Consider the following 20,703-nt stretch of genomic DNA (forward strand, 5'->3'; position numbering starts at 1 on the left):
TGTGAGACCGGCCAGTATAGCAGAAAGAAACATTCCGACCCTCCCCATTGACCACTGTCAGAATGAACAAAATGCAGCCCCAAATGTAACCGAGAACAGAAACAATAACAGAATCCAACCCCTGTGATCAATTGTGAACTTGGTGTCTCAGCACAATGAATTACAAAATCCCTTTCGACTTTGAGCTCTTGTGAATGGCCTCTGCCCAGTATGAACGCGCTGGTGTCCCTGCAGCTGGGATGGATCACCGAATGCCGTCCCCTATTCAGAGCAAGAGAATGGCTTCTCCCCGGTGCGGGCTCGCTGGTGCACCCGTAGGTTGGACAAGCGACTGAATCCCTTCCCACACTGAGAGCAGCTGAATGGCCTCTCCCCAGTGTGAACTCGCTGGTGTGTCTGTAGGTTGGATAACTGAGTGAATCCCTTCCCACACTGAGAGCAGATGAATGGCCTCTCCCCAGTGTGAACTCGCCGGTGTGTCCGCAGGGTAGATGGATCACTGAATCCCTTCCCACACTGAACGCAGGTAAATGGCCTCTCCCCAGTGTGAACTCGCTTATGTACCTGCAGGTTGGATAAGTTAATGAATCCCTTCCCACACTGAGAGCAGGTGAATGGCCTCTCCCCAGTGTGAACTCGCTGGTGTGTCTGTAGGCTGCTTGACTGAGCAAATCCCATCCCACACTGAGAGCAAGTAAATGGCTTCTCCCCAGTGTGAACCCTCTGATGTCTCTGCAGGCTTGATAATTGAGTGAATCCCTTCCTACACTGAGAGCAGGTGAATGGCTTCTCCCCAGAGTGAACTCGCTGGTGTGTTTGCAGGGTGGATAACTGAGTAAAGTCCTTCCCACACTGAGAGCAGGCGAATGGTCTCTCCCCAGTGTGAACTCGCTGATGTCTCTGTAGGCTGAATGGCTGAATAAATCCCTTCCCACATTGAGAGCAGGCGAATGGCCTCTCCCCAGTGTGAACTCGCTGATGTGTCTGCAGGGTGGTTGAATCACTGAATCCTTTACCACACTGAGAGCAGGTGAACCGCCTTTCCCCTGTATGAACGCGCATGTGTGACTGCAAGTGGGACAAGCAAGTGAACCCCTTCTCACAGCGAGAGCAAGTGAATGGTCTATCCCCAGTGTGACTGCGTCGATGAGCTTCCAGCACAGATGGGGCTCTGTATCCCTTCCCACAGTCCACATTTCCATGGTTTCTTCATGGTGACAATGTCCCATCGAGCCTGCTCAACCATTCAATGAGCTCATTTACCGATCTACCTCAGCACCATTTTCCCACACTATCCCCCATATCGAGAAACGGATCAATCTTGATCTTGATCTTGAAAATACTTGATGACTGAGGCTCCACAGTCCTCTGAGGTAGAGAATTCCATCCTCAAGTGAAGAACTCCCTCCTCATCGCAGCTTTCTCTCTATTTTCCTGCCGGTTCCCCATAACCCTCGACTCCCTGGTCAATCAGAAATCGGTCCAACTCAGCGGTGAATATATTCAGTGACCCCCAGACTCTACTGGTCCCTGTGGAAGAGAAATCCAAAGACTAACAAACCTCTGAGGGAAGAGATGACTGGAAATATATAACACATCTACAGCACAATATTACACAACTACAAATAATAATAAATGTACTTTGTTACAGAACCATCAATAATATATCTAATCTGTACCAAATAACAGCACTGGACATTTCTCTGATATTAATTGACTGTCCCCTTAAATGTCAGCCATCTCCTGGGGAAAGCAGCCCTTTAATTGTGAACATTTGGAAAGAGGCCATCCTTTTAGCCAGACAAATAAATGTGTCAAACTGAGGTAGCAAAGGATGTCAATGTTTTTAAGGGAGAGAGAGACCTGAGCCGACCTTTCCAGAGTCTGCAGCCTCCCTGCATTCACTTCCTTTCCCTTCAGTTGCTGCGCATGTGCGGGGCAGAGAGACTGCGTATGTGAGCCGGAAGAGACGTGGTACGCATGTGCTGATTTTCGTCTGAGGAGTGCGCATGTGCGGGAGTGAGGCGGGGACCGGAACAAAGCGGCGCACTGATCATTGTGTGTCCGGGTCTTCCAGCCTTTCCCATTGGACACCAGCTCAGCGCGGCTGGAGGGAAAAGTCTCTCCCACCCCCACGTGGTGTTCCGCCCCTCATCGTCTGTCAGAAGGGATTGACCAATGGGAAACCGGGGCGACCGGAAGGACTCTTCTCCAGCCAATTTGTGAGTGAAGATTGAGGTTCACACAGACGGAAACTTCCTCCTGTCTCCAACATCTATGAGTAAAACACTTTATTTTCTCCCCCTTTCCATTTCTTTACCCATTCTGGTCTTGAATTGGTGACTTGCAACAACTGAAGGGAAAGGAAATGAATCCAGGAAGAGAGGGTGGAGACTCTGGAAATGTTGGCCCAGGATTTTTCTCCTGAATTTCTATCCGTACAGACAGTGATGAATTTTGCAAACTCCTTTTACAAGATATTAGGTGAGGAGGATTCACAGCCAGAAATCTGAAACCTGATGTCACGAGAAGATCTGACAGATGGCCGCCTGAAAATCATTGAACAGCAGGACTGTACCATTTGGAGGAGGCTTCAATAGATTATCCAACCTGGAGAAACATGAGGATACCCGCATCATAGAAAATACGTGGAAATGTGGGGACTGTGGGAAGGGGTTCAAAGGTTCATCTCAGCTGGAAATACATCAATGTGGTCACACTGGGGAGAGACCATTCACCTGCTCCGTGCGCAGAAGGGATTCACAGTCAGTGTTTTTCAAACTTTTTTGCCCGGTACCCATTTTTACCAACCGACCATCCTTCACGACCCAGCTTTTCGCTTACCTCTAATGTGACAGGTGTGCCTGCTTGGTCCTCTGCTTTTCACACGCATACTTTCCCATACATGTGTTGGACACCCTTCACCTATGTGGGGCGACTGCTCGGGGGAGGGGGGGGGGGGGGCGGGAGTGCACTGGCTTGAATGCTCCAGGTTTTGTTTTTTTATTGGTTATTCATTCGTTTCTGTTTTGGATTGAATATTCATTTGTTTCTGTTTTGGATTGATTATTAATTAGTTTCTGTTTTGCATTGATTATTCATTAGTTTCTGCTTTGGATTGATTATTTATTAGTTTCTGCTTTGGGTTGATTATTCATTCGTTTCTGTTTTGGATTGATTATTCATTTGTTTCTGTTTTGGATTGATTATTGATTAGTTTCTATTTTGCAATGATTATTCATTGGTTTCTGTTTTGGATTGATTATTCATTAGTTTCTGTTTTGGATTGATTGTTCATTAGTTTCTGTTTTGGATTGATTATTCATTAGTTTCTGTTTTGGATTGATTATTCATTAGTTTCTGTTTTGGATTGATTATTCATTAGTTTCTGTTTTGGTTTGATTATTTATCAGTTTCTGTTTTGGATTGATTATTCATTAGTTTCTGTTTTGGATTGATTATTCATTTGTTTCTGTTTTGGATTGATTATTCATTGGTTTCTGTTTTGGATTGATTATTCATTCATTTCTGTTTTGGATTGATTATTCATTCGTTTCTGTTTTGCGTGTATTCTGGGTGTATTTTTAGTGTATTGCTGATTGTTCTGCATTCAGCTTTGTCCTTTTGCATTGTGGAATTGTTCAGAAAAAAAAGATGTAAAACTTTATCCTCTGTGCAACATCTGGGAGGAAATCAATGATTCCCCCTTTCCATTTGTTTTCTCATTCTGGCTTTGAGTTGGTGACTTGCAGCAACTGAAATGAAAGGAAGTGAATTCAGGGAGGGTGCAGACTCTGGAAAGGTTGGCCCAGGTCTCTCTCTCTCTCTCTTTTAGGGGCAGCATGGTAGCACAGTGGTTAGCACAGTTGCTTCACAGCTCCAGGGTCCCAGGTTCCATTCCAGCTTGGGTCACTGTCTGTGTGGAGTGTGCACGTTCTCCCTGTGTCTGCGTGGGTTTCCTCCGGGTGCTCCGGTTTCCTCCCACAGTTCAAAGATGTGCAGGTAAGGTGGATTGGCCATGCTCAATTACCCTTAATGTCCAAAAAAAAAAAAGGTTAGGTGGGGTTGCTGAGATAGGGTGGAGGTGTGGGCTTAGATAGTGTTCTCTTTCCAAGGGCCGGTGCAGATTTGATGGTCCGAATGGCCTCCTTCTGCACTGTAAATTCTATGATTCTGAAAGACATTGACATCCTTTGCTCCCTCAGCTTGACACATTTATTTGTCTGGCTAAAAGGATGGTCTCTTTCCTAATGTTCACAATTAAAGGGCTGGTTTCCCCAGGAGATGGCTGACATTTAAGGGGACAGTCAATTAATATCAGACCAGAGAAATATCCAGTATTGTTATATTATGCAGATTAGATATATTATTTATGGTTCAGTAATAAAGTACATTTATTATTTCCAGTTGTGTAATATTGAGCTGTAGCTACGTTATATATTTCGAGTCATCCCTTCTCTGAGGGTTGTTAGTCTCTGGATTTCTCTTCCACAGGGACCAGTGGAGTCTGGGGGGGTCATTGAATATATTCATGGGTGAGTTGGACAGATTTATATTTGACGAGGGAGTCAAGGGTTATGGGGAATAGATCATAAAATTAAGGGAAAGGCAAGATGAAGAGGGATTTCTTCACTCTAGGATGTGGTGAAGCTTTGGAATTCTCTACCCCAGAGGCCGTGGAGCCTCAGTCATCAAGTATTTTCAAGACAGAGATTGATACACCTCCACCTATCTCAGTAACACCACCTAACCTTTTGTTTTAGACACTAAGGGTAATTTAGCAAGGTAATTTAGGATTCTCGATATTAAAGATATTGAGGGATATGGGGAATGGTGTGAGAAAATGATGTTGAGGTAGATCGGCCAATGGTCTAACCGAATGGTTGAGCAGGTTCAATGGGCCGAATGGCCAACTGCAGCTCCCATTTGTTATGGTCTCTGTGTCCAGGACAGGAAGCAGTGAGCAGGGATCTGTCAATCAGCCTGAATCAGCACCTTCAGGAGAATTGGGAGGGTGAATATTAGATACAACAGAGAGAGAATGGTGGGAGAGTGTGTGGGACGGAGATTTACACCTTTTGGGAAATGAGAGAGGAAAGAATGTTCCAGAGAAACTAAATTTGTCTGATCTGAATTCCAATCCCGTACTGACAGTGATGTTGTTTCTAAATTGTTTTTACAGGATATTAGAAGAAGAGGAATTATAGACAGCAACCTCAAACGTCACATCCCGACCTGACTGAGCAACTAGGTTCATCAGGCCCCGACTATCATCAGCGTTTAAATCTAGGGGGCAAAATGTTTGCCCGCTCTGTCTATTTAAGAAGATTTGAAACATCAGTGTGACTGGAAAAGCACCGAGACACACGCACCCGAGTGAGAGAGTTCCAGAGCACTGACTGTGGAAAGAGCTTTAACCAGTGACACAGCCTGAAAAAACATCACACCATTCACAGCGGGGAGAGACCGTACACGTGTTCTGTGTGTGGACGAGGCTTCAACTGATTATCCAACCGAGAGACACATGAGGAGACCCAGAACATGGAAAAAACGTGGAAATGTAGTGACTGTGGGAAGGGATTCAGAGCCCCATCTCAGCTGGAAGCTCGACAAATTCACACTGGAGAGAGGCCGTTCACCTGCTCTCAGCGTGGAAAGCGATTCAGTCGTTCAACCACCCTGCGGAAACATCAGCGACTTCACACTGGGAAAAGGCCGTTCACCTGCTCTCAGTGTGAGAAGCGATTCACTGAGTTATGCAGCCTGAAGTCATACCAGCGAGTTCACTCTCGGGAGAAGCCATTCACCTGCTCTCAGTGTGGGAAGGGATTCAGACATACATCCACGCTACAGAGACACCAGCGGGTTCACACTGAGGAGAAACCATTCATCTGCTCTCAGTGTGAGAAGCGATTCACTGAGTTTTCCAGCCTGAAGTCACACCAGCGGGTTCACTCTCGGGAGAAGCTATTCATCTGCTCTCAGTGTGGGAAGGGATTCACTTGGCTATCCGACTTGCAGAGACACCAGTGAGTTCACACTGGGGAGAGGCCGTTCACCTGCTCTCAGTGTGGGAAGGGATTCAGTCGGTTATCCAGCCTGAAGTCACACCAGGAAGTTCACACTGGGGAACAGCCATTCACCTGCTCTTGGTGTGGGAAGGAATTCAGACATTCATCCAGCCTGCAAAAACATCAACATGTTCACACTGGGGAGAGGCCATTCCTCTGCTCTGAATGTGGGAAGGGATTTTGTAATTCATCGCACTTACTGAGACACCAAGAAGTTCAGAATTAATAACGTGGGTTGGATACTGTTATTGTTTCTGCTCTCAATTTCATCCAGGACTGCATTCCCGTAACAGCCTCCCCGAACAGGTGCCGGAATGTGGCGACTAGGGGCTTTTCACAGTAACTTCATTTGAAGCCTACTTGTGACAATAAGCGATTTTCATTTCATTTCAAATTTGCCATCCTTACCCGGTATGGCCCACATGTGACTCCAGACCCACACAGATGTGGTTGACTCTTAACTGTCCCCCACTGTAATGACCTATCAAGCCACTCAGTTCAAGGGCAATTATGAATGGGTAACAAATGCTGACCCAGCCAGTGATGCCTCCATCCCAAGAAAACGTTTTATCATACTACTACAGGTAGATCTAAAATAAGTACATTTGTCTTGGTTCCATTGAGTCTACAGCACAGGGCCCGGCCAGTCGGCTCCATTGGTCTCTTTCAGTATTTATATTCCACATGAGCCTCCACCCAGCCCTCTTCATCTCCCCCCATCAGCATCTCCTTCTATTCCTTTCTCTCAAGATACAGCTGTTCATGCTGTATTCATGCCGTTCACCTCAACCACTCACTGTGGTAGCGAGTTCCACGTTCTCACCACTCGCTGGATAAAGAGGTTTCACTTGAAATCCCTATTGGATTATTGAACCCCTGAAAATGGATTGAAAATGCACGCAGCATTTGACAGAGATTGGATGAATTGTCAGCGCAGATGGGGCAGCACGGTGGCGCAGTGGTTAGCAGTGCTGCCTCACGGCGCCGAGGTCCCAGGTTCGATCCTGGCTCTGGGTCACTGTCATGTGGAGTTTGCACATTCTCCCCGTGTTTGCGTGGGTTTCACCCCCACAATTGAAAGATGTGCAGGCTAGGTGGATTGGCCACGCTAAATTGCCCCTTAATTGGAAAAAATGAATTGGGTACTCTAAATTTAAAAAAAAAGAATTGTCAGCACGGATAGAGATAAATGTGTGTCCTGATAGACATTACAGAGACTTGTTTGAAAGGTGACCAAGGCTGGAATCTAAATGTTGAAGGGTATTTGACATATTGGAATGCATGAAGCTCGGAAAAGATGATGGGATTGCTCCTGTTCATTAAGGATTACATTAGTTCAGTACTGAGAGATCAACTTAGCCTGAAAGTTCAGGGTGTGGAATCAGCTTTGCTCGAGATAAGAAATAATAAGTTACAAGGTCTCTTGTGTGAGTAGTTAATGGGCCTCCTAACAGTAGTTACATTGTAGGTAGAGTATACAGGAAGTATTAAATAAGGCTTGTAATTAATGTACCACAATAATCATGGGTGACTTTAGGCATCAGTTAGGACGATGAGCCTGACTAATATTAATCATGAGGAAGTGACACCACATGAGAAACTGACATCACACATCAGCAAGGTGACCGATATCCTTCAGAGACCAATCAGACATTGATCGTGCCCCATTTAACCAATCAGGGACTGATCATGGGCTGCTTGGGCCAATCAGAACCACAGGAAACTACCAGCCATGCGTAGAAGTAGGTACTAGAAAGGGTTAATGAGCTACAATTCTCTGGAGCTCGGTGCACAACATGAAGAAAGAGGATAGACTTCAGTCAACAGAACAAGAGACAGCTCCACAGTCACCTGGAAGCTGAGAGCTGGTGATCCAGAGTGAACGGACTGATCCACTGCCTTTGTTAATTATTGTGATTTTGTACTTATTACAATTAACTTAATAAATTCTGTGACAGTATTCTTGTACCTGGAATGGTCTGTAACTAGTCAGGAGCTGCAGGTAACTTTCACAACATAGTCTGACATGTAATTGATTTGAGTGTTACAATTCAGATTGGAGCCAAACCCGGACCTTACAATAGGATCGAATTTCACATTCCATTTGGGTATCCTGCACTAACAGTGATGGCTTTTGTAAATTCCTTTTCCAGGATATTAGAAGGGGAGGAGTTACAGACAGAAATTTCACACCAAAGATCACATCAAGATGTGACAGAGTCACTCGATTCATGGGAGCTGAATATCATCGACCTTTGAATTTAAAATGAGAAATGTTTGTCTGTTCTTCTGCTGAAAGAGATTTTTAAACATCACTCAGTGTACAGACACTGAGTCAGGCTCATCCGAGTGAGGCATCACTAATAAAATCCATTTTATATTTTGCAGCTCACCCAAAGATGGAAATTTCAGCACACATTTCTCCATCTTGTATTTTTTAATGTTTTGTTTGCCCGTTAAATATCCTTGCCCTCTGGATGTTTCATTACAGAACTCAGCTCGAAGACATCAAAACTTGTATCCGGCCTTGCCTGTGTGCCCCATTCATCAATTCAACTTTGCAGCAGCTCAGTCCCAGCTTTGGAAACACCTTCATCTTTCTGTGAGGCCCCGGCCCCATTGACTGTGACAGGGTTCATACTGTCTCCGTGAGATTGTTGATGTAAAGTCACATCAGACGCACACTGCCCGATTTCCATCCAATTTATTTAAAGGTCCCAGAAGCCTGACTCCAACCTTAAATGTTGTTCTGATCCTGTCAGTAACATTGTTTTGGAACTCGCTAGTATCACCACATAGGCAGCCATCAACATGCATCATAAAGATGCCCAAGAGTTTCCTGCCTTGGAACCAATAAAGCACGGCAGCTTCTGCCTTCAGGTACAGACAACCCGACTTGGACAAAACTGATCTAACTGAGAAGTGCCATACACTTGAAACATTGTTCAAAACATAGACAAACTTATTGAATTTCCAAAGTCTTCCATCTACATCTGGCACCGTAGGTTGTAGAAACACTGCCCTCTGGAGGTGATCCCCAGCGCAAATGCAGCTTTTATGTTTCTTGACTGAAAGTTCTGAGAAAATGTCACGAAAAGGGCAAAAGAAATTTCAAAATTACCTTTCCCGCTGTGGGCGAGTCCACTCTGACCTCTTTCTCTCTAAGACTTCTTCAAATTCCCACGTCACTAACCTCACCTTGGCCCTATAAGTTCCATCTGGTTGGACCTTTTCTGTGCAGATCCATCGATGTGATGATGCTGGCTGACCCCTATCTGGGACCTCTGAACACACGCCAAACTCTGTCCAACTGCCTAACTCTTTCTGTTTCACCTCCCATACGGCTTTATCCCCAGAGTCGTCAGTGGATCCTGTTCCTGATGCCAGGCTGTTTTGGGACAAATGTCACTCGGAGTCTAGAGTTGGGTAAAGTTTAGGAATCTTTATTACAAACATGCAGGGAATGCTTCAGCGAACCGAAGCATCTCTGGGAGTAGTTACAATAACACACGTTTATACACAGTACAGTTGCAGCTGTTTTGTCTGTAAGTTAGTGGGAAAGTACAGGACGTCAAGGAAACAACTCGAAAACAGCTCACTTATTGGCTATAGTGACTTCATCTCTCACAAAACACATCTCGGAAAACAATAGCCAGACCAGGAACCCAGAGACCCAGGATAATGCAGATGGTGAAATTTAAATTAATTAAAAATCTGGAATTAAAAGTCATCGCTGACCATGAAAGCATTGTCGATAGTTGTAAAAACCCATCTGGTTTCTTTTAGATCCATCTGTAGTGGGGGAATAACACTATTTACTATCCAGGATAAAATTAATGTACTTCAGCCTTTGTGGATCATTCCAGTGGAAATGTGCTCTCCCCCAGGCTCAAAGAGCATCGGTCCACTGGAAGCAAAGTCGTGAGACCGGCCAATCCAGCAGAAAGAAACCCTCCGACCCTCCCACTTCATCAAGTGTCAGAATGAACAAAGTTTGATCTGATTAAATTTATTTACGTGCACCGAGGTACAGTGAAACGTATTGTTCTGTGTACAATACAGACAGATCATTTTATACATGAAAAAACATAGGACATATGATAAATACACAATTTAAATATGTAGACATCGGGTGAAGCACACGGAGTGTAGTGCTACTCAGTAGAGAAGATTTGTGGAGAGATCAGTTCAGTCCATAAGAGGGTCATTCAGCAGTCTGGTAACAGCGGGTAAGAAGCTGTTTAGAATCTGTTATTGCGAGATCTCAAACTTTTGTATCACCTGCCCAATGGAAGAGATTGGAAAAGGGAATAACCTTGGTGGGAGGGTGTTTGATTTTGCTGCCGGCTTTCCCAAAGCAGCGGGAGGTGTGGACAGAGTCAATGGATGGGAGGCGGGTTCGTGTGAGGGACTGGGCTGTGTTCACAACTCTGTAGTTTCTTAGTCTTGGGCTGAGTATAACCCTGAATACATTCCCTTTAAGAAATGTTTTGTCTTATCACATGGCTTCAGTGATGTCATTGTGTGGGTGGAGCTGGGCTGTGGCTGTGGGAGTTGGTTTTACTTCTGCTTTGGTTTGGGGCTGTTTTGTGGCTCTGAGTTTTTTGCTTTCGTTCTCACATTTTTGGCTGCTGTACTCAGAAAGAGAAGTATTTTGGCCTGTCTCTCGATCTTCATTTTAAAAGCTGTTTCCAGACTGCTTGATAACTTGAAAAGAAATAATTGCTTTCTGGAAGGAATTCAAACCTGCTGTTTTGGAAAGGAAACAAGCGCATCCAAACCAGGTCTTGAGTGCTGTGTGCTGGGCCACACCTTTGAAAAGGAGGTACTGGTTTATGGGATCTTGTTATTAAATTGGAACAGTTAAAGGGGGGAATGTATTCAGGGTTATACATAGATTACTGTAGCTGTGTGGGGTATTTATGTTTGTAATTTATAAAAATGCTTACTGCGTGTGTTTATAAAAATGTTAACTAAATTCGTAGAATAAAGCTTGTTTTGATTAAAAGTGGTGAAGGCCTCTGTTGAATAACACCTGAAAGGCAGCCCTTGTGCTCATCGGAACCAAAATCAATAAACAATTGTAGGTCAGGTGAACTCCATGATATACTTTGGAGTTTTCTGAACCCTGGCCCATAACACAAGCGGTGATGCAGCCAGATAAGATGTTTTCTATGGTGCTCCTGTAAAAGTTGGTGCACCTGTAATAATTGGTAAAAGTCAATGATAATCTTCATAATTGTCACAAGTAGGCTTACATTAACACTGCAATGAAGTTACTGTGAAAATCCCCTAGTTGCCACACTCTGGCGCCTGTTTGGGTTCACTGAGGGAAAATTCAGAATGTCCAATTCACCTAACAAGCATGTCTTTTGGGACTTGTGGGAGGAAACCGGAGCACCCAGAGGAAACCCACGCAGACACGGGGAGAACATGCATACTCCACACAGACAATGACCCAAGCGGGAATCAAACCTGGGACGCTGGCGCTGTGAAGCAACAATGCTAACCACTGTGTTACGTGCCTCCCATGTGGCAATCAGTGTGGGCATGCTGAATTTCCTTAGTTTCCTAAGTATATGTTTCTTGGTCGTAGCGTCGATGTGGGTGGACCAGAACAGAATGCTGGTGATGTGCACACCTCGGAATTTGAAGCTGCTAACCATCTCCACCTCGGCCCCATTAATGCAGACAGGGATGTGTACGATACTTCGCTTCCTGAAGTCAATGACCAGCTCCTTAGTTTTGCTGACATTGAGTGAGAGATTGTTGTCATTACACCATGCCACTAGGTTCTCTATCTCCCTCCTGGACTCTGACTCATCGTTGTTTGATATCCGACCCATTACGTCGTGTCATCAGCAAACTTGTAGATGGAGCGGGAGCAGAATTTGCCACACAGTCGTGTGTATAACGAGCGTAGTAGGGGGCTAAGTACGCAGCCTTGTGGGGCCCCGGTATTGAGGACTATCGTGGAGATGTTCGTGATCCGAACCACTATAGTCGTGTCATCAGCAAACATGCGGATCGATTTGGAGCCAAATTTTGCCATGCAGTTGTGTGTGTATAGGCAGTGCAGCCTTGCGGCGCTCCTGAATTGAGAACTATCATGGAGGAGGTGTTGTTGTTTATCTTTACTGATTGTGGTCTGTGGGTCAGAAAGTCGAGGATCCAGTTGCAGAGGGAGGAGCCTAGTCCGAAGTTTTGGAGTTTTGATATGAGCTTGGCTGGGATTATGGTGTTGAAGGCGGAGCTGTAGTCAATGAATAGGAGTGTAACATAGGAGTCCTTGTTGTCGAGATGCTTCGGGGGCGAGTATAGGGCCAGGGAGATGGCATCTGCTGTGGACCGGTTGTGGCGGTATGCAAATTGCAGTGGATCACGGAATGCTGCGAGTATGGAGTTGATGTGTCCAACATCTCGAAGCAATTCATAATGATCGATGTCAAGGCCACCGGATGATAGTCCTTGAGGCACGTTGCCTGGTTCTTCTTTGGCATTGGTATGATGTGGTCTTCTTGAAGCCGATGGGAACCTTGGAACGGAGGAGGGAGAGTTTGAGGATGTCCGGAAACACACCTGCCAGTGGGTCAGCGCAGGATCTGGGTGCATGACCTGGCACAACCAATGAGAGTCCCTGTCGTTAGTCTGCGACTCGAGATTAGTTTGGTATCGTCACTTGGGAGTCCCTGTTGGCTTTGCGGAGGTCATATATAGATTTCGTGTATAGGTCAGGGTTGCCTGCCTTTTACACCTTGAGTCGGGAGTGAACCTCCAAATTAAACCATGGATTCTGGTTGGGTAACGTACAGGCTACCTTCTTGTGCACGCAATCTTCTACACATTTACCGATGAAGTCTGTGACGGTGCTGGCATACTCGTCTAGGTTGGCTGCGGAGTTAACATAGAACATACAGTGCAGAAGGAGGCCATTTGGCCCATCGAGTCTACATCGACCCACTTTAGCCCTCACTTCCACCCTATCCCTGTAACCCAATAACCCCTCCTAACCTTTTTTGGTCACTAAGGCAATTTATCATGGCCAATCCACCTAACCTGCAAGTCTTTGGACTGTGGGAGGAAACCAGAGCACCCAGAGGAACCCCACGCAGAAACAGGGAGAACGTGCAGACTCCGCACAGACAGTGACCCAGCAGGGAATCGAACCTGGGACCCTGGCGCTGTGAAGTCATAGTGCTATCCACTTGTGCTACCGTGCTGCCCTTGTTCTTGAATATGGGCCAGTCCACTGACTCCAAGCAGTCGCATAGGAGCTCTTCTGTTGCATCGACCTTCTTGACCGGATTTTCCCGTTAAGTTTCTGCTTGTATGCCGGGAGAAGGAGCACCGTCTTGTGGTCCGATTTTCCGAAGTGCAGTCAGGGGATGGATCATCAGGCACCCTTGATGTTTGTGTAGCAGTGGTCAAGGATGTTGGGGTCCCAGTCGGGACAGGAGATGTGTTGGTGGAATTTTGGCAGTACACTCGAGGTTGGCCTGGTTGACGTTCTTGGCCACGATGTACAAGGCCTCCGGGTATTCTGCTTCATTGTTATTTATTGCTGTGCACAATTCATCAAGCACGTTCTTCACTTCCGCCTGGGGTGGGATGTAGACCGCCGTGATGATGGCAGAAGAGAATTCCCATGGAAGGTAGTTTGGACGGCACTTCACAGTCGGATATTCCAGTTCGCCAGGGTCACCACGTCCGAGCACCAGGAGTTGGCGAGGAGACAAACACTTTCACCCACTTCAGGTTCAGTCCTGGATGTGATTAACAGCAGGAATAACAGCAGAGTCTAACCCAACATCACTTGTGAACCCTTTGGTGCCTCAGCATGTTGGACGACTGAGTGAATCCCTCCCCACAGTGAGAGCAGGTGAATGGCTTCTTTCCAGTGTGAACTCGCTGGTGTCTCCGCAATGTGGATGATGTTTGAAACCTCTTTGTGCAGTGAGAGCAGCTGAACGGTCTCTCCTCAGTGTGACTGCGCTGGTGTGACATCAGTAGCCAAGAGCTTTTGAAACCCTTCCTGCAGACAGAGCATTTAAAGGGCCTGCTCTTGGTGTGAGTGACATTGTGGCTACGCAGGCCGGATACTTGAGTGAATCCCATATCACACACAGTGCAGATGAATGGTTTCTCCCCGGTGTGAAAGCTCTGGTGTCTCTGCAGGTTGGATAACTGAGTGAATCCCATATCACACACAGTGCAGATGAATGGCTTCTCCCCGGTGTGAAAGCTCTGGTGTGTCTGCAGGTGGGGTAACCGAGTGAATCCCTTATCACACACAGTGCAGATGAACGGCTTCTCCCCGGTGTGAACTCGCTGGTGTGTCTGCAGGTGGTGTAACTGAGTGAATCCCTTATCACACACACTGCAGATGAACGGCCTCTCCCCGGTGTGAACTCGTTCGTGTCTCCGCAGGTTGCCAATGTCAGTGAATCCCTTTTCACAGTGAGAGCAGGTGAAAGGCCTCTCTCCAGTGTGAACTCGTTCGTGTTTCCGCAGGTTGCCAAGGTCAGTGAATCCCTTTTCACACACAGAGCAGGTGAAAGGCCTCTCCCCAGTGTGAACTCGCTGGTGTGTCTGCAGGTGGGATAACTGAGAGAATCCCTTCCCACAGTCAGAGCAGATAAATGGTCTCTCACCGGCGTGAACTCGTTCGTGTCTCCGCAGGCTGTAAATGTCAGTGAATCCCTTTTCACACTGAGAGCAGGCGAAAGGCCTCTCTCCAGTGTGAACTCGTTCGTGTCTCCGCAGGTTGCCAATGTCAGTGAATCCCTTTTCACACTGAGAGCAGGTGAAAGGCCTCTCTCCAGTGTGAACTCGTTCGTGTTTCCGCAGATTGCCAATGTCAATGAATCCCTTCCCACACACAGAGCAGGTGAAAGGCCTCTCCCCAGTGTGAACTCGCTGGTGTGTCTGCAGGTGGGATAACCGAGTGAATCCCTTCTCACAGTCAGAGCAGGTGAACGGTCTCTCCCCAGTGTGAACTCGTTCGTGTCTCCGCAGGTTGCCAACGACAGTGAATCCCTTTAAACACTGAGAGCAGGTGAACGGCCTCTCTCCAGTGTGACTGAGTTGATGCCTTGCCAGCTCGTGTGTGGCTGTGAATCCCTTCCCACAATCCTCACATTTCCATGGTTTCTCCATGGTCCGGGTGATCTTGCGTCTCACTGCGTTGGACAATCAGTTGAAGCCTCGTCCACACACAGAACACCTATACAGTCTCTCCCTGCTGTGAATGGTGTAGTACTTTTTCAGACTGTGTCTCTGGTTAAAGCTCTTTCCACAGTCAGTGCCCTGTAACAGTCTCACACGGGTGTGTGTGTGTGTCTCAGTGCTTTTCCAGACACACTGATGTTTAAAATCTCGTGAAGCAGACAGAATAGACAAACATTTCTCCTTCTAGGTTCAAAGGCCGATGATCCCAAGAATTGAGTGACTCAGTCAGTTCTTGATGTGATATTTAGTTTGAGATATCGGCCTCAAACTCCTCTCGTTCGAACTTCCTGCAAACAGATTTTACAATAGTAATCATTGTCAGTACAGGATAGAAATTCAGAACAGACAATTCTAGTTTCTATCGAACATTCTTTCCTCTCTCTTTCCCTGAAATGCTCTAAATCTCAATCCCACACACTCTCCCTCCATTCTCACTCTGCTGTATCTAATATTCACCCTCCCAATTCTCCTGAAGGTGCTGATTCAGGCTGATTGACAGATCCAAGCTCACTGCTTCCTGTCCTGGACACAGAGACCTGAAATGTAGGTCTGCCAGACAGATATATATCGATATTACTGGATGAAAAATGTGTGTAATAAACAGACTGTATTCACTTACTTTCCCTCCCAGTTTTCGTGAAGATGCTGATCAACAAATCGAAACTCACTAAAACCTGTACAAGAGTAGAGAATCTCCATACAAGTACATTTACTGATTAGAGATAGGGAAATTCTGAGGAAGAATTTTATTTAGTCATGGAGTGGTCATGACAGGGAACTCACTGCCCACAAGGGTTGTGGAAGTCCAGATGATCAATAATTTAAAATAAAATAGGATAGTTACTTGAAGAAAAAAAACTTGCGGGTGAACAGGGATATCGAGGGGGAATGGGACTGACTGGATTGCTGTACAGAGAGTCAGCATTGACTTGAGTTCCCAAATGGATTCTGTCAGTGCTGCAATGACTGTATGACTGGAAATATATAATGTAGGTACAGTACTATTTACAAAAGTAGAAATACTACCTGTATTGTATTACAGAACCATCAATAATAGCTACAATACATACCATATAACAACACTCGACATATCTCTGTCCAATATTAATTTTTTTTAAATTAATTTACGGGATGTGGACAATGATGGTCAGGCCAGCATTTATTGCCCATCCCCAGTTGACCTTCCGAAGTAGTGGTGAGCTGCCTTCTTGAACTGCTGCAGTCCTTGAGGTGTAGGTACATCCCCTGTGCTGTTTTTTTTTCCATTTGTTTTTTTATAAATTTAGACTACCCAATTAATTTTTTACAATTAAGGGGCAATTTAGCGTGGCGAATCTACCTACCCTGCACATCTTTGGGTTGTGGGGGCGAAACGCAAGCAAACACGGGGTGAGTGTGCAAACTCCACACGGACAGTGACCTAGAGCCGAGATTAAGCCTGGGACCTCGGAGCCGTGAAGCAGCAGCGCTAACCACTGCTCCACCATGCTGCCCTACATCCCCTGTGCTGTTAGGGAGGGAATTCCAGGATGTTGCCCCAGAGGCAGTGAAGGAATGGCAATATATTTCCAAGTCAAGGTGGTGAGTAACTTGTAGGCGAACTTCCAGGTGGTGGGCTTCCCAGGTTTCTGCTGCTCTTGTCCTTCTAGATGGTAGTGGTTGTGTGTTTGGAAGGTGCTGTCTGAGGAATCTTTATGAGTTACTGCAGTGTATCCTGTAAATGGTATACACGACTGCTACTGTTTGTCGGTGGTGGGAGGTTTGAATGTTTGTGGAAGGCGATGCAATCAATCGGGCTGCTTTATCTGGATAGAGTCCGGCTTCTTGCGTGTTGTTGGAGCTGCACTCATCCAGCAAAGTGGAGTGTATTCCATTACACTCCAGACTTGTGCTTGTAGATGTCTGGTAGACAGGCTTTGGGGCATCAGGAGGCATGTTACTCGCCGTAGGATTCCCAGCCCTTGATCTGCCTTGGTAGCTACAGTATTAATATGGCTAGTCCAGTCCAGTTTCTGATCAATGGTAACCCCCAGGATGTTGGTTGAACCAAGGTTGTAATGAGGTCAGGAGCTGAGAGACCCTGGCAGAACCCAAACTGAGCGTCCTGGAGCAGGTTATTGCAGAATAAGTGCCACTTAATAGGACCTTTGATGACTCCTTCCATTACTTTGCTGATGATGGAGAGTATTCCGACAGGGAAGTAATTGGCTGAGTTGGATTTGGCCTGTTTACTGACCCCTTAAATGTCAGCCCTCTCCTGGGGAAACCAGCCCTTTAATTGTGAACATTGGGAAAGAGATCGTCCTTTTAGCCAGACAAATAAATGTGTCAAGCTGAGGGAGCAAAGGATGTCAATGTCTTTGTGAGAGAGAGAGAGACCTGGGCCAAGCTTTGCAGAGTCTGCACTCTCCCTGGATTCACTTCCTTTCCCTTCAGTCGCTGCAAGTTACCAATTGAAGGTCAGAATGAGAAAAGAAATGGAAAGGGGGAGAAAATAAAGTGTTTTACTCACAGATGTTGGAGACAGGAGTCTGTGTGCAGCTCAAGCTCATTCAGGATTCGGGGAACAACAGCTTTGCTCGGCAGAAACCTCCATGTGCAGCTTTCGCATCAAGACAATGGGGGAGCTTTGATTGGCGGAGGGGCAGAGTCTTTCCGGTCCTCCAACTCTTCCCATTGGTCAACACCTGAGAGGTAAGGTCAGCGGAAGTGAGCTCAACTACGCATGCGCAGCAGTCCCTCTCCCTGAGACATGCGCAGTCCCGGATCAGGGAAGTGGGAGATCTCCGAAGGCCGGAACTGTCAGCCGGTTGCTGGAAACCGTCTCGAGGATGTGTTGGGGGAGACGGAACAGAGGGTGGGGGCGGTGCTCGCGTGTCCGCGCGCCGGCGTGCGCGCAGTAATGCAGTGACGTCACCACGGAGCGAGTGGATTCCTATTGGCTGATTTAGAGGATGAATTCCTTTATGATGTCACAATGTGGAGGTTAAACAATGGGTTTCAGACTAAAACTTCCTCCTCTGGGCAACATCTGGGTGCAAATCAATGTCTCCCCCTTTCAGAAGTTCATACGATATAAGAACAGAATTAGGCCATTTGGCCCATCGAGTCTGCTCCGCCATTCGATCATCGCTGATCTCATCCTGGCCTTATCTCCACCGTCCTGAGAGTTCTTCAAAACCATTCAACCCGATTAAAAATCTGTCCAACTCTAAATTTACTCACTGTCCCAGCTCCACCGCACTCTGGGGTAGTGAATTCCACAGATTCACAGCCCTTGGGAGAAGCAGCTTCTCCTCAACACTGTTTTGAATAGGGCAGCACTGTGGCCCAGTGGTTAGCACTGTGGCCCAGTGGTTAGCACTGCTGCCTACAGCGCTGAGGATCTGGGTTTGATCCCGGCCCTGGGTCAATGTCTGTGTGGAATTTGCACTTACTCCCTGTGTCTGCGTAGGTTTCACCCCCACAATCCAAAGATGTGCAGAGTAGGTGGATTGGTCACACTAAATTGCCCCTTAATTGAAAAAAAAATAATTGGGTACGCTTAAAAAACATTTTTTTTTAAATTAAAACTTTTGAATTTGCTACCGCTTACCGTAAGACTATTACCTCTCGTTCTGGAATGCCCCACAAGAGGCAGCAGCTGCTCCAAGTCTACTTTATCTTTCCATTTCTTTCCTCATTCTGAGGGGACAGTGGTGACTTGCAGCAGCTGAAGAGAAAGGAAGTGAATCCAGTCTGTATGTTCCATACATTTTGAGTTCAGTAACATAGACATATTTCTGTCTGGCAGTCTGCATGGAGATTTTCAGGCCTCTCCAAGACGGGGAGCAGGGATCTGTCAGTCAGCCTGAATCAGCACCTTTAGAGAATTAGGAGGATGAATATTACAGCAGAGTGAGAATGGAGGGAGAGTGTGTTGGATGGAAACTAGAATTGCCTGTTCTCAATTTCCATTTGTAAATTCCTTTTACAGGATATTAGATGAAGATTTGCAGAAAAAAACCTAACGCCACTTCAGGATTTGGAGGAGTCACTTGGTTTATCGGGACCTGAATATCATCAAGAGAACCATCACTGCAAAATACACTTCTGGGGTTAAGGATTGCCAGTCAGGCGAAGGAACAGAATGGAAGTAAACACAGGCATGAAGAATCACATTGGGCTGGTTCCAGGAGAATTGAGTTACAACTTCAGCGACGTAACCATGGAGTGTGATTTTTGATTGTCTTAAAAGTAAAAGGGCTACATTCTATTTGTAGTTTAAGGGATACGTTCCCTATAAAAATAGTGTTTAGGCATTGTTGCTTCTAGTTTGTTGCAGTAAAGTCATAAAACCTGAAGTTTTTGTCTTATGACTCATTAATTTGTTCACTGGGTTTAGAATTTATCTTTTAAAATTCCTGATCTTTTCAGAGATCTTACACAGTTGGTTTTGAGTCACAAGTTTCAACTTCCCATTTAAGCCTCAGGCAACTTGCTGCCTCTCTCTTTAGTAATGGGAGATGAGGAAATGGCTGAGGAACTGAACAGGTTTTTTGGGTTGGCCTTCACAGTGGAAGACACAAATAACATGCCAGTGACTGATGGAAATGACGCTATGACAGGTGAGGACCTTGAGAGGATTGTTATCACCAAGGAGGTAGTGATGGGCAAGCTAATGGGGCTAAAGGTAGACAAGTCTCCTGGACCTGATGGAATGCATCCCAGAGTGCTAAAAGAGATGGCTAGGGAAATTGCAAATGCACGAGTGATAATTTACCAAAATTCACTAGACTCTGGGGTGGTCCCGGCAGATTGGAAATTAGCAAACGTGACACCACTGTTTAAAAAAGGAGGTAGGCAGAAAGCGGGTAATTATAGGCCAGTGAGCTTAACTTCGGTAGTAGGGAAGATGCTGGAATCTATCATCAAGGAAGAAATAGCGAGGCATCTGGATGGAAATTGTCCCATTGGACAGACGCAGCATGGGTTCATAAAGGGCAGGTCGTGCCTAACTAATTTAGTGGAATTTCTTGAGGACATTAACAGTGCGGTAGATAACGCGGAGCCAATGGATGTGGTATATCTGGATTTCCAGAAAGCCTTTGACAAGGTGCCACACAAAAGGTTGTTGCATAAGATAAAGATGCATGGCATTAAGGGGAAAGTAGTAGCATGGATAGCGGATTGGTTAATTAATAGAAAGCAAAGAATGGGGATTAATGGGTGTTTCTCTGGTTGGCAATCAGTAGCTAGTGGTGTCTCTCAGGGATCAGTGTTGGGCCCACAACTGTTCACAATTTACATAGATGATTTGGAGTTGGGGACCAAGGGCAATATGTCCAAGTTTGCAGACGACACTAAGATAAGTGGTAAAGCAAAAAGTGCAGAGGATACTGGAAGTCTGCAGAGGGAATTGGAT

At 46.0% G+C, this 20,703-nt stretch overlaps 2 protein-coding genes and 2 long non-coding RNA genes across 4 annotated transcripts in view; 2 read left to right on the forward strand and 2 right to left on the reverse strand.

Moving 5' to 3' along the window:
• The window catches only part of LOC140419995 (uncharacterized), a 55,431-nt gene extending 54,224 nt beyond the window's left edge, over positions 1-1,207 (reverse strand). The window contains exon 1 of the mRNA XM_072504031.1: positions 313-1,207. Coding sequence (XP_072360132.1) covers positions 313-1,062 — 750 coding nt within the window. The 5' untranslated portion in view covers positions 1,063-1,207. The remainder of the gene's footprint in view (positions 1-312) is intronic.
• An 807-nt stretch (positions 1,208-2,014) lies between these two features.
• Positions 2,015-8,031, forward strand: LOC140420001 (uncharacterized). The gene is made up of 2 exons (XR_011946126.1): positions 2,015-2,858; positions 5,183-8,031. It is a non-coding gene; the product is annotated as an uncharacterized lncRNA (long non-coding RNA).
• A 1,462-nt stretch (positions 8,032-9,493) lies between these two features.
• On the reverse strand, positions 9,494-17,912 carry LOC140419986 (uncharacterized). Its single transcript, XM_072504020.1, has 2 exons — positions 17,812-17,912; positions 9,494-15,586 (listed from the first exon to the last, which is right to left on the reverse strand). The coding sequence occupies exon 2, from the start codon at positions 15,225-15,227 to the stop codon at positions 13,881-13,883; it is 1,347 nt and encodes a 448-aa protein (XP_072360121.1). The 5' UTR covers positions 15,228-15,586; positions 17,812-17,912; the 3' UTR covers positions 9,494-13,880.
• A 119-nt stretch (positions 17,913-18,031) lies between these two features.
• Positions 18,032-19,642, forward strand: LOC140419998 (uncharacterized). The gene is made up of 2 exons (XR_011946123.1): positions 18,032-18,156; positions 19,276-19,642. It is a non-coding gene; the product is annotated as an uncharacterized lncRNA (long non-coding RNA).
• The last annotated feature ends 1,061 nt before the right edge of the window (positions 19,643-20,703 follow it).

This window comes from Scyliorhinus torazame, chromosome 5, assembly GCF_047496885.1.
Source record: "Scyliorhinus torazame isolate Kashiwa2021f chromosome 5, sScyTor2.1, whole genome shotgun sequence".
Classification (NCBI taxonomy): Eukaryota; Metazoa; Chordata; class Chondrichthyes; order Carcharhiniformes; family Scyliorhinidae; genus Scyliorhinus; species Scyliorhinus torazame.